This window comes from Buceros rhinoceros, unplaced genomic scaffold, assembly GCF_000710305.1.
Source record: "Buceros rhinoceros silvestris isolate BGI_N320 unplaced genomic scaffold, ASM71030v1 scaffold15157, whole genome shotgun sequence".
NCBI lineage: Eukaryota > Metazoa > Chordata > Aves > Bucerotiformes > Bucerotidae > Buceros > Buceros rhinoceros.
In genome coordinates this window covers 16,313-30,000 of record NW_010422896.1, presented here as the reverse complement: position 1 = coordinate 30,000, position 13,688 = coordinate 16,313, and the positions used below count along the sequence as shown (strand labels likewise).

General features: G+C 40.1%; 1 protein-coding gene across 1 annotated transcript in view; it reads left to right on the top strand.

The window, feature by feature from the left end:
- Positions 1 to 13,688, top strand: part of EPG5 (ectopic P-granules autophagy protein 5 homolog (C. elegans)) — a gene marked incomplete at its 5' end in the record, with an annotated part of 52,805 nt that overhangs the window by 29,924 nt on the left and 9,193 nt on the right. The window contains 13 exons of the mRNA XM_010140225.1: positions 294 to 435; positions 1,750 to 1,921; positions 2,822 to 2,984; positions 3,563 to 3,705; positions 5,227 to 5,383; positions 6,569 to 6,763; positions 7,722 to 7,935; positions 8,708 to 8,868; positions 8,988 to 9,195; positions 9,861 to 9,936; positions 10,807 to 10,910; positions 11,805 to 11,980; positions 12,681 to 12,866. Coding sequence (XP_010138527.1) covers positions 294 to 435; positions 1,750 to 1,921; positions 2,822 to 2,984; positions 3,563 to 3,705; positions 5,227 to 5,383; positions 6,569 to 6,763; positions 7,722 to 7,935; positions 8,708 to 8,868; positions 8,988 to 9,195; positions 9,861 to 9,936; positions 10,807 to 10,910; positions 11,805 to 11,980; positions 12,681 to 12,866 — 2,097 coding nt within the window. The remainder of the gene's footprint in view (positions 1 to 293; positions 436 to 1,749; positions 1,922 to 2,821; positions 2,985 to 3,562; positions 3,706 to 5,226; positions 5,384 to 6,568; positions 6,764 to 7,721; positions 7,936 to 8,707; positions 8,869 to 8,987; positions 9,196 to 9,860; positions 9,937 to 10,806; positions 10,911 to 11,804; positions 11,981 to 12,680; positions 12,867 to 13,688) is intronic.

Below are 13,688 nucleotides of genomic sequence, written 5' to 3'. Positions count from 1 at the left end.
TAATAATTAGTATTCTTTCCTTCCTACTTTTTAGAAATCATACCATGTATGCTTGTCAGATTTCTTCTGTGTCATGCTTTTCAGTGGCTCCTCTGTATATATGTCATAAACAATCTGCAGCTCTTTTCTTCAGGATAGATTTTTTTTTTCGCCCTAGTAATAATTTTCCTATAATGTAAAACTTCAGGCTCTACTTTTATGTACTGATCTTAGTTACCCAGCAACTGGGATGGATGTGCAGTATATAGTACTGACCAAAATGGGAATGATAATTTAATTCTTTTGTGCTTCAGGATTTGTGGATGGAGTATGTCAATGTTGAACTCATACACCATGAGTTTCAGGAAGCTCTAAACCTTTGGCTGCAGGCTCAATTTGAATCACATACAACCTGTATTTCTGCAGGGCAAACAGATTTCACCAACCCTTTATCAGGTAAGAAATAAGAATATTGTTAATTAAATGGGTCCAGAAGGAAGTACTATCATGTTGAAGTCCTGGTTTCTTTAGGATCATCACGACGTCTGTGAGTGAAGATGTTAATACAGTTTGTTTTCTATGGGTGCAGTATTTTCATAGAATTATAAAATGGTTTGGGTTGGAAGGGACCTTTAAAAAATCCCATCTAATTCCAGCCCCCCTGCCATGGACAGGGACACCTTCCACTAGATCAGGTTGCTTAGAGGCCTGTGCAACATGGCCTTGAACAATCCCAGGGATGGGGCATCCACAGCCTCTCTGGGCAACCCTCACAGTGAAGAATTGCTTCCTTAGATCTAATCTAAATCTACCCTCATTCAGTTTAAAGTTGTTAACCCCTCTGTTCTATTACTACATGCCCATGCGTGGAGTTTTCATGGGGTTCTAAGACACTCGTGCAAGAGGCTAAGATCAGTGGTTTTGGCCTAAAGTTTGCCACATCACAGAAAAGCGTGTGAAGTTTTGCCTGGAGATTCACAGGTGAGCTCCTCCCAGATCCCTCTGCACAGAGCAGGCTCCAGAGAGGCTGAATTTTTGCAAAGTTTAGATACAAAGGCAAAACCCACTGTAAATGAAAACATGAAGGTTGTCGTTGTTGTTTCCTATTCCTTTCCGTGGAATTTTGACATGGTGAAAGTGGTGTTCTAGCACAGAAGGGTATAATAGTCGTGGTAAGTATATTAAGGATATGATGAGATTGGATTTTTTGAAAGGGGCTGATTAAAAAATGGGGAGGGAAGAAATAGAAGGAAACAGGAGTAGTTTCATAGGTGCCTTTGGCACTGTTTGGGTGAAGGAGCTGAATGGGGATCAGCAGGAGAGAGCTGACCTGAAGAGAGGCTGTGCTTTGGGGGAGGACTTGGAGCTGATGACACTAGGGCTGAGGATGAGCTGTAGAGAAAGGAAGATTAATTTGGCTTAGATTGGGTCTGGAAGCCTCTGTCAGATGAGGAGAATAAATGAGGTGCCAAGAGGGAATCTGGGAGGGTAGAAGGTCGGAGTGGCTGGGGGAGATGATGAAAGCAGTGAGGCCTTGGATCCTAATGTTTCTGTAATGAAGCTGGTCATGAAAATTAGCTGTGTGAAATAAACTTGGTCAAGAAAAATAGGTAGATGAGTTAAGTGATTTTAAAATCTTTTTAAAAGGAAGGAATCCTGAGAAATATTTGTCTGCTGCAAAAAATGTTTCATGGAAAAGTCGTAATGTTTTTAGTCAGTTTCTCCTAAACTTTTTGTATTGACAAAACTTCCTTCTGCTTTCATTTCTAGCCAAAGAGAGGATAATGAATAATTTGAAGAAGTTTGATACTCCCAAGCCTCCTCTTCCGCTCCAGATGATGAAAGCTCCTGTGCCAGTCATTTCCTCTGCCAGTCTAGTAAGTCAGAAAGAAGCAATTCAGCTCATGCGTGTGGACCTGAACGTCTTGCAGCGACATGCCAAGTAAGACATGTTTTCCTTCTGCCTTGCTAGTGTGTCTAGCAGTGTCTGCAGGTGCCCTTTACAGCAGTCTCATTTGTGGTGTTGGCACAAGACTGTCAGCACTTGAATTTTGCTTCTTGTCCCATTTTTTTTCTTTCTTCTTAGCTATCATGTTGTTGTTCTGCTCCTTTAACTAAGATAAGTCTTATCTAATGACTGCGACAACATCAGCTGACACCTAATTTCTACAGTTTCTTTTCTCATTTGGTGTACTTCTCAAATAAAGCTTCCCTTTAGCCTGGGTATTTTGACAATAAATCAATTAATCCTTTTGTGCTAATGTAGACCTGCACTATGAAGCAGTGGAGCCTCCAAGAGAGATTCCTGGGACTGTTAGCTTTGTGAGTGAAAGACTTTTCTGTTTTTAACATTCCTACCAAGATAATCCAGATGAAGTATTTTCAAACACGGCTGGTGAATCTGTAGCTGTTCTTGGCCAGTGTCGTTGTTTAATAACAATGTTATAAACCAAAACAAAACTTGCTAAGCCCAAGAGAGGGTGTGTCTGAAAAATTCCAGCAGCAATTTTAGGTGGGCTTTCTTTTGTTGACTGAACCATCCCACAGTCCAGCTGGTTTATGTCTGGTGGGAAATGGCATTTCTTACAGAGTGATCTATTTAACTTCCTTCCAGGTTGTAGTATAGAATAATTAAAAAGAAGCTGTGCAGACTTGAGTAGTTTTGTTCTTTTAAACATATTACTTTGAAATTTTAACTCAATTTAATAACCTTTTTTTTCCAGGAGACTGCCACAAGTCTTTATACGGTGCATTTAATTGAAGTCTTATCTCTTGCTTATAAAATCTTATTACTGTTTTCAGTGAAGATTTTGGTAACTTTTTATTAATAAATGCCTTTCAGAACTGCAGCTTTCTGGGAATCTCAGCATGTTGCTCTTAACAGTGAAATATTGGACACAGTGCCTAAGCTGTATGTCAATCGGGAAGAGCAGATCACCCTCCATTTGGAGTGCCGGGGAACTTCAAATAAAGGCTGTCAGGGAGCAGCTCTTCTAACCATCCAGGTTAGAGACATGGAGCCACTTCTGTTTTGGGACTGTTGGACATGGCTAGTGAAAGCAAAATGGCTGCAAGAATGGTAGCAGGAGACCAAATAAATTTGTACACACATAGTAGTTACCTGAAATAGCTAATATGTAATGCTCAGGAGGAGATGCAGATCAACAGATGAAGAATAAGTTGCTATATAGTGTTGCTCGCAGCACCTGTTCCAAATTGTTTCCTGATGTGGCAATATGCTCACTGATAGAAGCAGAAGCATGAAAATGTTTATAGAAATATTCCCATGTTGCTTGTTGTATGAATTTCTTGATCCTCTCTAATTAAGTTTCATTCCCTGTGGATTAAAAGTCTTACGTAAAAGACATGAATTTTATTAGTGTGTGGTAATTAAATAGGAGCGTGATTAAGGATGTGTGCTTGGGCACACTATATTAAATCTGATCACAGCTCTCGTGGGAAAACCATCCATTACCAGAGTTCTTTTACTGAGCTCTGTCTGCTTCATTTTCTAGGTGCAACATTGAAGAGTTTTAGCAAAAAACATTATTCTGAATTGAATATGTGTCTCTTTGTCATTTAGTTTGAAGGGAAACATAAAAATGAAGCAGTGAGCCAGCAGCTTCATGTTTTGCGTAAAGAAGTGAGACAACTGCAGGCAGAAGCTATGAAGCCACCTTCTCTGGGTGTTGTCGAAGCAGCTGTACACGTGGAAAATTTTATAACGTAGGTTGTTCAGATGCTATTTTAGGTAGTGGTGTTTTATATTTCTTTCTCTGCATGTTAGAGTTAATGTGGAACCTGTTCGTGTGGTTTTGGTAATGCTTATCACCTTGGATCAGTGGAATTCCAAGACCTGTATGTTTGTGATGCAAACCTCTGAAGGAATAACTCTCTATTATCAGGAGGTCGTTGAGCCTCAACAGGGCACACACCATTGTTTTCTACTTCAGTTTGTTGTTGTACTGTGTGTTATAATGGCCTTTCTAACCCTGAGAAAGCACACCGAGTGATGACAGAGATGCCGTACTATACTTTAGGAAGTGGCAAACTTGTGCCACAGCAGTCTAAGCCATAGGCTAAGGTTTTTAATATCTATGTCTGTTGCTTTTACCCTGTTATAGTGCAGGACATAGTTCTTTAATAGAGAGTTATGATCTGAAGTAGCTTTTCAGTATGTGAAACAAAATTGTACAGTGGAAGAGGACTATAAAATACTGCATTTTTGAGGGTAGGTGAATAAATGGATTAGTCTAAGGCCCTCTTTCTCTTGAAGACCTTTTAGTGTTCATCCCAGGGGTCCAATTTTGCAATGCTATTGTTCTCAATCTTCTAGATTTTTGGTGGGATTCTTTTAGTGTAGTTGTAAAAATATTTGGATAGTATTTCTACACATTCATTCTTGATCACTAATCTGAAAAATCCTGTGTATGAGCTAATTCTTGGTTTTTAAATCTGTGGAATTGGATGTTCTTCAGGTGTTTTGATGCAGATTCAGTGAAGATGGGAGGGTTGAGCTCAATAAATTATTTACTGGGCAATACACAAGAAAAAATTATTCTGTTTTAATTCTTCTATTGTCGGGTAAATGAAGTAAATTTTCTTGCAGTATAATGAGGTTTACATGGCCTAAGAACTTGATGAACACATGATTTGAGGGAGAAACAGTCGCTTTCTGATTATGGAGACTTTCTGTGGTTTGGAGGAATCCCTTTCAGGCAGCAAGATTACTGGAGCTAAGTCTGGGACAGTTCAGCCTGGATAAGGAAAGGCTCGGGGGGTTCTCATCAATGTATAGAAATACCTGAAGTGGTGGGGAGGGGGGTTGAAAAGACCATGGAACCAGGCCCTTTTTCAGAGGGCCCAGTGACAGGACAAGAGACAGCAGGCACAAACTGAGGCACAGGAGGTTCCCTCTGAACATCAGGAAACCCTTTTTTACCGTGAAGGGTGACACAGGTTGTGCAGAGAGGCTGTGGAGTTTTCATCCTAGGACATATTAAATAGCCACCTGACATAGTCTTAGGCAACTAGCTGTAGGTGGCCCTGCTTGAGCAGAAGGGTTTGGTTCGGATGTCCTCTTGAGGTCCCTTCAAACCTTAGCCGTGCTGTGATTCTGTGAGCCCATGCTTGATAGTCATGTAAGTCAGAAATACCCATCTCAAGACTGTTTATATTGCCAAGAAACCTTTCTTTTTTTGTCACAAATCATTTTTCATACATAAATTCAATCTTTTTTTCTTTCAGGGCCTTAATAAATATCTACAAGGTGCAGCCTATGCCGGCAATTAAGAAAGTCGGAATTAGTTTGTTTTTTATGTTAGTGGAATATGTGTGTGATGAAACTCAACGCAGTCCTCCCACACGGCAGTTCTTCACGTCCTGCATTGAGATTCTAGGCCAGGTGAGTTTATGCGATGAGTTTTGGATGCCCTGTTGAAAGAGGATAGGTTTTGATTGGATGCAAGGAAGAAACTCTTCACTGTGAGGGTGGTGAGACGCTGGGCCAGGTTGCCCAGAGAGGCTGAGGATGCACCATCCCTGGAAGTGTTCGAGGTGGTGTGATGGGGCTTTGAGCAACCTGGTCTAGTGGAAGATGTCCCTGCCCGTGTGGTAGAGGGGTTGAGCTAGATAAGCTTTGAAGTCCCTTCCAACCCAAACCAGTTTATGATTCTGTGATGATGCTTATTCCAATTGCCTGCTGGTACTGGGGATCTGAAACATTTAGAAGCCTTAAAATTAACTTCTAAGATTCTATCCCATTTTACTTTCAACTAATTGTATAATATACACAATGTTTAGGAGAGATGCATATAAGCAAAATGAAAACCATGGTTCTGAGATGCCTTCTTGGTGCTAATAAATGCTCACTGTGTTAGTTAAATGGTATGGTAGGCTGGATTTTTGGGCAGGTCACTAAAGTTTGGGTACTTCCAGTCTGTAAAAGAGTGTTTTGGCTTGTATTTTGCTGTAACTGATCTATTTCTAGCCAATGTGTATCTTGTCAGCCTTGGTATTTAGACACCTCTTCTACAACCCTGCAGTATTCTTTGTGTACAGTTAGCCAGAATTTTGTTGGTAGAGAACATTAAGTGCTTGTCATTGATGGTAGTGTTTCCTGTGTGGAACGCGTTGTGTGTGTGCACTGAGAAAAACCATTATCCTCTGCTTCGTATCCAGGTATTTATTTTCATCTCTTAGAGTACAGCTGCACGTGGAATCAAACTGTGTCTAATAGCTGCAGTGCTGAAAAGCTCTTCATAGCTGTAGCTCTGTTCAAATTTTTAATATCATGCAGGACTGCTGAAATCCAGATTTGTTTTCTTTTGCTGTCCCATCAGAAAAATTGTATTTCTAGGTATTTTTAGACAACACGCGTGGTCACAAGTGCTGTTCTTAAGTGTGCTAGGGGAACGTGTTTATTTTATGTTGTATCTTGTGGAACAGCAGCATTTAGCTGACGTTCTCGTACAGTCTGTTTTTGAGAACAAAATTTTGCTTGTCTCAACAAAAAAAAAATCTCTAAAGAGTTGTGTTTTCCAATAGACTCATACTCGGCCATTTTCCTCATCATTCCCAATTTCCTCAGGTGTTCATCAGTGGGACCAAGTCAGAGTGCAAACGCCTCCTCCAGACGGTCCTGCAGAATCGGAGGCTCTGTACTCTCCTTTCTCCTTACTTCACTCCTGTTGCATCCCCAAATGAATTTGTGGATTTATACGAAAAAGTCGTGTCCTTTCTGAGTGAAGATAACAGCGATGTTGTCTTTATGCTGCTGACAAAGGTAAAGTACTGGTGAATACTGCCTCTGGTTTGTGGGTTGCTTTTGTTGGTGTTCTTCCCCTAATGACTCTTACCTTAGGCTAAGGAAGAAAGAGGTGCAAATGACCCATTCTGTAGATCTCTATGCTTGTCCTGAATGGTGTGTGTTGTAATTAAGCTCAGGAGGGTTTAGAGGCAAAAGCAATTAGCCCAGAGAGTATCAGTATTGATTACTCTTGAAAGTAAAGCAGGAGACAGCTTATAATGGTAGCTTCTGCCTGATATCTCTACAGAGACATTCATCAAAATAGCCACTGAATCCCATGTATCTTAAATAAAAAAAAACACAAAAATTTGGAAGTGTCTGAGTCTTCCATCTCTGTTTGGCAGCCATGTCCTTCCTGCCTACCTTGAAACAGAGTTAGGTAAGAGCAAGTGATGTGCACATCTCTTGTCCCAGGGCTGTGTGATACTACCTACCTGTACTGAGGCTCTGATTGCCTTCGTCAGTTACACAGAGGCAGGGTTCATGGCTGTGAATAGCAGACAGCCTGATTTTGGGCATGACTCCAGCTCGTCCTTAGTGGCAATGAGTAGCACTGTCCCTGCTCACTCAGGTCTGAACAGGTGACCTAGAGGCTACAAAAGCTTTGTGCCTCCACCTGAAAATTTATGGACTGTGGAGACTAGCCCATTCTAATGCTTCTAAATATGTGTTTGGCAGTGGGACTGAAGTGTGAGAAATCATACACATCTTTATGAATCTGAGAACGTCTGCCAAGAGTTGTTCCATAAATTCAGTGACTTCTGTGATATGCTAAATCATAAGCTTTTGAGAAAGTTACCTTGGTTTTGAGTTATAGCTAATGAGGTGCAAATTCGTAAAACCTTCAGGATTTTTTTTCCCCCTCTCCCTTCTCCTAAAGGTGTTGTGGCTATTAAAGCTTCTAGTTACAAATGCTTCCTGTCCTCTGTTCTAGTTTGACCTTACGCAATGGTTAAGCGTTGCTAAGCCACCTCTGTCTGAACGTACCAAGCTTCTGGAGTCTATTCACTTGGCTCTCAATGCATGTGGCCTTGAACCTGAAGAAGATATTTTGATGCCATTTAATATCTTCTGCAAGCATTGGACTAACCTTCTCCAGTATCAGTTCCCTGATCACTATAGTGATTTCCTAAGATTGTTTGTGCAAAGTGAGTATCTGAATTGATGCATACTAAGCCCTTCCTACAGAACTCATCTGGCTCAAAAATATGAACTACATGCAGTGCAGTTAAATAGCAACAAACATGGAATGGTCTTAACTTTTTAAGTTTCTGCAGGCACCTTTATGTGCATAGTATGTGGTATGTTTTTATTAGACGTATTTTAGCTCTACCAGAAACACTCTTCTGCAGATCAAAGTACATGCAATCAGTTACAACAGATTTTCAGCCCGTATCACAGGGGAAGAATGAAGGAGAGGTTTGTGTAATGGAAGCACTTACTAATTACAATTATGCCTCAGCCTCCTTGTTCTTGAGCACCCCTTGACATCAGACTGAGAACTGGAAATATGGAGACCTGGGACTGATACTGAAATCTGTTGAAAATGTCCTTGTTGACATTAGATGCTGCCTATAATTTGCTGTGCTTCTAAAACGAGAACAAAATTGCTTCCTTTCTGCCAAAGCGTATGTGCTGAGGCAGCAACTATCTATTATTATGTGTTGTAGCCATGGATGTGCAAAGTGCTTGGGAAGGTCTCTTAAGAAGAGAGTATATAGATGCCAAAAAGGAATGTTAAATTACTTATATCTGAGAATTAGAGCTATCTCTCATCCTTAAACTTGCGGCTTTCAAACCCATGCCTTACCTAATTTTTGTATGTAGTATGGAGCTCTAATTCAGCCTTCTCCAACTCATTTTGAGAAAGGGACTGTAATCCTGCTTTTCATAAACGCGTTCCCTTCCCTTTCTCCTAAGGCTCATCAGAGCAGCTCCTAAGCCCTGACTGCTGGAAGGCATCGCTTAAAGCTTTGGGATGTGGTTCACCAGTGACTGAACAGGGAAGCTTCAAGAAAGGTGATTCTACTGAAAGTCCTGTATTACAGGATGCTGCAAAAATTCTCCTCTCTGCTGAACAGGTGGGTGCATCTGTGGTTGATCTGTTATGTTTTCCAGCTGAAACAGGTGCCCACCAGTGACAAATAACAGTGCTGTGCAGTCTTGCAGTAGCTGATTAATAGTTGCTTTCTTTTTACAGGTTACAGAGACAATAGAATGGCTTTCCATATCTTTCTGCAAACTCCGACTGGCTTCAATGGACTTCAGGACTTTTGGCCTGTTTTCAAAATGGAGTCCTTATGTGGCTGAAGTGAACAAGTTTTTGGAGTATCTTATTAAACGACTTATTGACACTGAAGTTGCCAATTTAGCGCAAGAGCCTGTTGGCAGTAACAGAATTCTAGCAGGTAACATGTCTTAAAAACAAATTAGTTAATAACAGGCAGTCAGATTCTTTAATTTTCTCTGTTAAAGAACATTTGAATATCCAGTAAAATCTCCTTACTCTTCATTTATACAATGTTGAGAACATCAAAATACAGATGGGAAATGTTGATGCTACTTCACGGCCCTGTGGGACTTTATGCTTTACCTATACGCTTGTTAGAGGAAGCTTGTTTATATTTGAGCTTGCTTTACAAATATTTTATGAAGATATCCTTTCTTCGAAGAAAAATAGTCTTTTGCACTGAGCAGAGGTTTGGGAATGAGGGACTGCTTAATTTAATCATGTTGTGATTTGCATTTGGGGAAAATCGCGAAAACACCTTTTAATGTGCGCAGGTATAAAGTGTGAATCATCGTTGTCCCCCCAGTCTCAGAGGTATTAAAGTGATACTAATAAAACAAAGGAGCAATGCAAAATTCTTATGACTGTTGTTAAAACAACCATACTGTTAACCAGAGTTACTAATAAGATTATTGTATTTTAAATTTTTATTTGACCAGGAGGAACTGATTAAATGTTAGAATAAGCAAAGGACGTGGTATTCAAGTTTGTGAAAGAGTAGTATGTTCACTGTGGCTGATCTGAAGGACAAAAAGCAACTTCTTTGTTTTTGGTTTCTTACAGCATTGCAGTCCTTGTATTCAGTCATTGCTGGACTCTTTAAACCGTGGATACTGGTCTTGGATAAGGAAGATACAAGGTATATATTGTGCTTCCAAATTAAATGGATTTTTGCTTAAGTAAGGGTTTTAAGAATGGCTTTTGTTGTTATCTGATTTTTCCTAATTCATGACTGTATTGTGACCTTCCATTAAAGAGCTGTTATTTGTGTCATATCCTTAATAATTATGGAACTAATTCACAACCTAAGTCAAATTTTCCAAAGCTTGGATTGTATAAGGCTTTTAGGTGCAAGAAATATCTCTGCTTCCTGACCAGAACTTGTTTATGAGAAAAACAGGGATTGCAATCAGTTCTGAAAACCCTGGTGCTTGAATTTTGGATTCATTCTTTTAGCTTCCATTGTATCTGTAATGCCTAAGTTGAAAACAAAACAAAAAAGCCAAACAAATACAGCCTCAAATGCCAGTCTTATGTAAAGAAACTTCAAGCTAGGTCAGTCCTGTGATGATCGACTGTCTTGTCTACCTCTCTCTTCACTTGGAGAGTTACTCATAATACCATCCTTTTAAATTTTTGCTTTCTTCCAAAACCAAACGTGCTCTGAGTTGGGCCCATCTTCAGCACTTAATTAGAAGGTTGACTGCAGGGGGTATGTGCTGTCATTCAGAAATTCCTGCATTTTGGTCTTTAATGACCAAATTGTGAAACACCAAGCAATGCCTCTTACTCAGTGGTATCGTGGTTTTTCGGTGTGACATTAACACATGTACCTCTTCTGAGGAAGAAGCGGGCAGTCCTAAAGAGTGGAGTTTCAGCGAAAGGGCTGATGATGCCGGCTGTATTGATTGACTGTGCTTTAGAATATGTAAATCTCCTAAGCGGTTATGCTCTGTTTATGGTTGGCTAACTCAACACTGAAATTTGTGTTGGCTTCGCTTCTTCTAAGCAACCAGCCCTGCTACCCCTGGCTAGAGAGTGACACTCCTGCAGCATCCACTGTGGTCCGTCGGTTCACAGATTGCATCAAGCTTTTACATGAGAGCTTTAAAGGTGGGTGAAGTCCACGCTGTTTTGATGTACTGGCACCTTATGTTCTGTCAGGCCAAAAAAGATTTTTGATTGAATGTGGGATGTAAGGGGATATTCTGAACTTTTAGCCAAGATGATCACTGCAGTGGTGCCAGCAGTGTTTCTTTGTTTCATCATTAAAAGACAATCCTTTTCTTTAGCAAGAGTAGATAACACGGCTGATAAATGCCTGTCTGTCAGGTGACAAAGTTAGCGTGAAGGAAAGTGAAAAGAAATGAGCTGTCTCGAAGCGTGTGACTTCATTCCAGGTCTGTGTGGTGTTCTCATACAACATAGGCAGTATCATGTCATGATGACTAGCATGTGTATCTCAACAGCTAGTCTTGGGGTTAGTTTAACCTCCAGGACCAATCATTTTTATGCTCCTATTTAGGCTTATTGTGCCTACTGTGTAGTTAGACAAAGGAATGGAAAAAAATAATTTCACAAAACCTTGACAGCTTTCAGGGATAAAGTAGATTCAAACTTACCTGGTAAAAATAAATAATTAAAAATAACTTTTTTGTGTTTTATGAAATTTGAGATACGTAAGATCTTTTTAAAAAAAACCAAAACAACCTAACATAAAAACAGTGAAGCTCTACGTATATAGAACATACTTGTATCTACAATAACTTCACATTATTGTCCATCAGCCCTTTCAGAAGATGGAGGAAGAGCATGAAATCATAATTTTCCCCAGCTGTTAATTTGAAGGAAAAAAGTCTAAAAGTTCAGTGTGCCCTTTTTTTGACAAATGTATTTTAGTTTAATGTGTATTTATGGTTTTTCGTCTTCAAAATTGAACTTCTTTCTGTGATCAGGCCTTCCCTGAATTTTTCCCGTGGTTAATTCAGCTATTTTCTTTGAATCTAGATAAGCTGTTGCCAAGCCACCATGGGGCTCTCTGGTTGCATCTAATGCATTACTGTGAATGCTGCACAGCCCCCAAAATGCCAGAGTTTATTCTCTATACTTTCCATACTGAGTTCAGAAGGCTTCCGTGGAAGGAAATGCATCCAGACCAGATGCTTATGGAGGAGTTCTTTAAAGTGAGTACACAGCATCTGTTCGATTAAGTTCATAATCAGTGTTGCCCTTGAAAATAAGACAGTTATTTTAGCAAGTCAGCTTTTAAAGTTTGATTGTAGCATTCACAGCTGCTCATTTTGTGATTGGTTCTGTGGAGGAGTGCGACTGAGTCTTAGACGAAGCTGTGGGGACCTGTAAAGCTGGCAGGCCTTGTAATCTGTCATTGCTCTATCTGAATGTCTCATTTACATCTGTATTTAATATGTATTTAGTTAAAGTTAACGTATTTTACCATTTATACGTTATTCTCACTTCCAAGTTGTCTGAGACAATGTAAAGCTGCAGACAGGTGTGGAAACGCTCCAGCATTTACTGCTTATCTGTTTGGGATGAGTTCTTCATGTGGTTCTAAACAGACTCAGAGTTTCTTAGTTTCACTTAGAGTGCAGCGAAATGGATGCTATCATGCAGCTGAAAGTTTGAAATAGAATATTTCTTCCTGGTTTGCAGCAGCTTGGCGTTCTGTACTGGTTGGTTGAGAGGCTTAGAAAAATACATGTGCAGCTCTTACGGTGGGCGGTGAAATGATGGAGAAGTGGCATCTAACTCCTCTCCCAACCTAAAATGCTGCTGTGGATTAATAGTCGGCTAAAGAACTGAAAATTATGAAAGCATTAATATCTCACATTGTTTTATGTGCCTGTCTTTTCTCCTCCTCAGATTGAAAGAGGCAGCCCCAAGAGTTGCTTCTTATTCTTGGGTTATGTTTTATGTGAAATAAACTGGGTCAGTGTCCTCTCTGATGCCTGGAATCCCAACCCTCATCCTCAGACTCACAACATGATTGTCTGTTTGCTGTATATGATGGTCCTGTTGGCAAAAGAGGATCAACTTGTAGGCAAAGAGGTAATTTTTTGAAAGATTCATTCCTGTCTGTCTTAGAATAATCCATTGGGGAGGCTCACTGAGTCGTGTGTATTCCGTCATGGCCAGTCACGTAAAGCTCCGCTGTGCCTTGCTTCTTTTTCTGAGTGGCACACACGAATGTGTGGAGGGATGGTCAGGAATCACGAATTTATGAAAAGCTTATGCCTGGCTCTGTGTCTTACTGCGCATCTTCATGATGTTTTTCAACCCAATCTGATCTTTCAGTACTGGTCACACTTCAAGTTGGTTATGTTAAGCCCAACTCTATAATGAGATTAGTCTCTTTGAGGTTAGGAGCAGCACTTGATCTGCCTGTAGCTTTCTTTAATAGCTGTCTGGAGGGAAAATATTTTTGTCTGCTTGAATGTGTTTTCTCAGGAGTTACAAATAAGTGTTGTTTATTCCTTAATGAGAACTCCTTTTGCAAGCACTTATTTCTAAAATGCTCCTAACTCTATATGATGTGATGACAAGTCACAATGATGTAGCAACGTCTTGAAGACCAGATACGCCTTTAAGAAGCTTGGCACAGTCTGCTTCAGTTGAGTTATGGGGACAGATTACTTCATCTGTTGAATCTTAGGTTGAGCTTTCTTGTTCTCTTGCTCTGAGTAGGGATTTGATCATCTCTGATCTCTCAATGCTTTTCCCACCTACAGTTGCATTCCAGTATTTCTAAATTGTTGGAATACGAAAGAGAAACATTGGGTGTTAAGCCAAACTTTCTAAACCCTGCTTTTGCTAAGAACTCTGTGTGGATAAATCTAGCAGTGTCTCACTCAGTCCGTCACTTCTGGAACA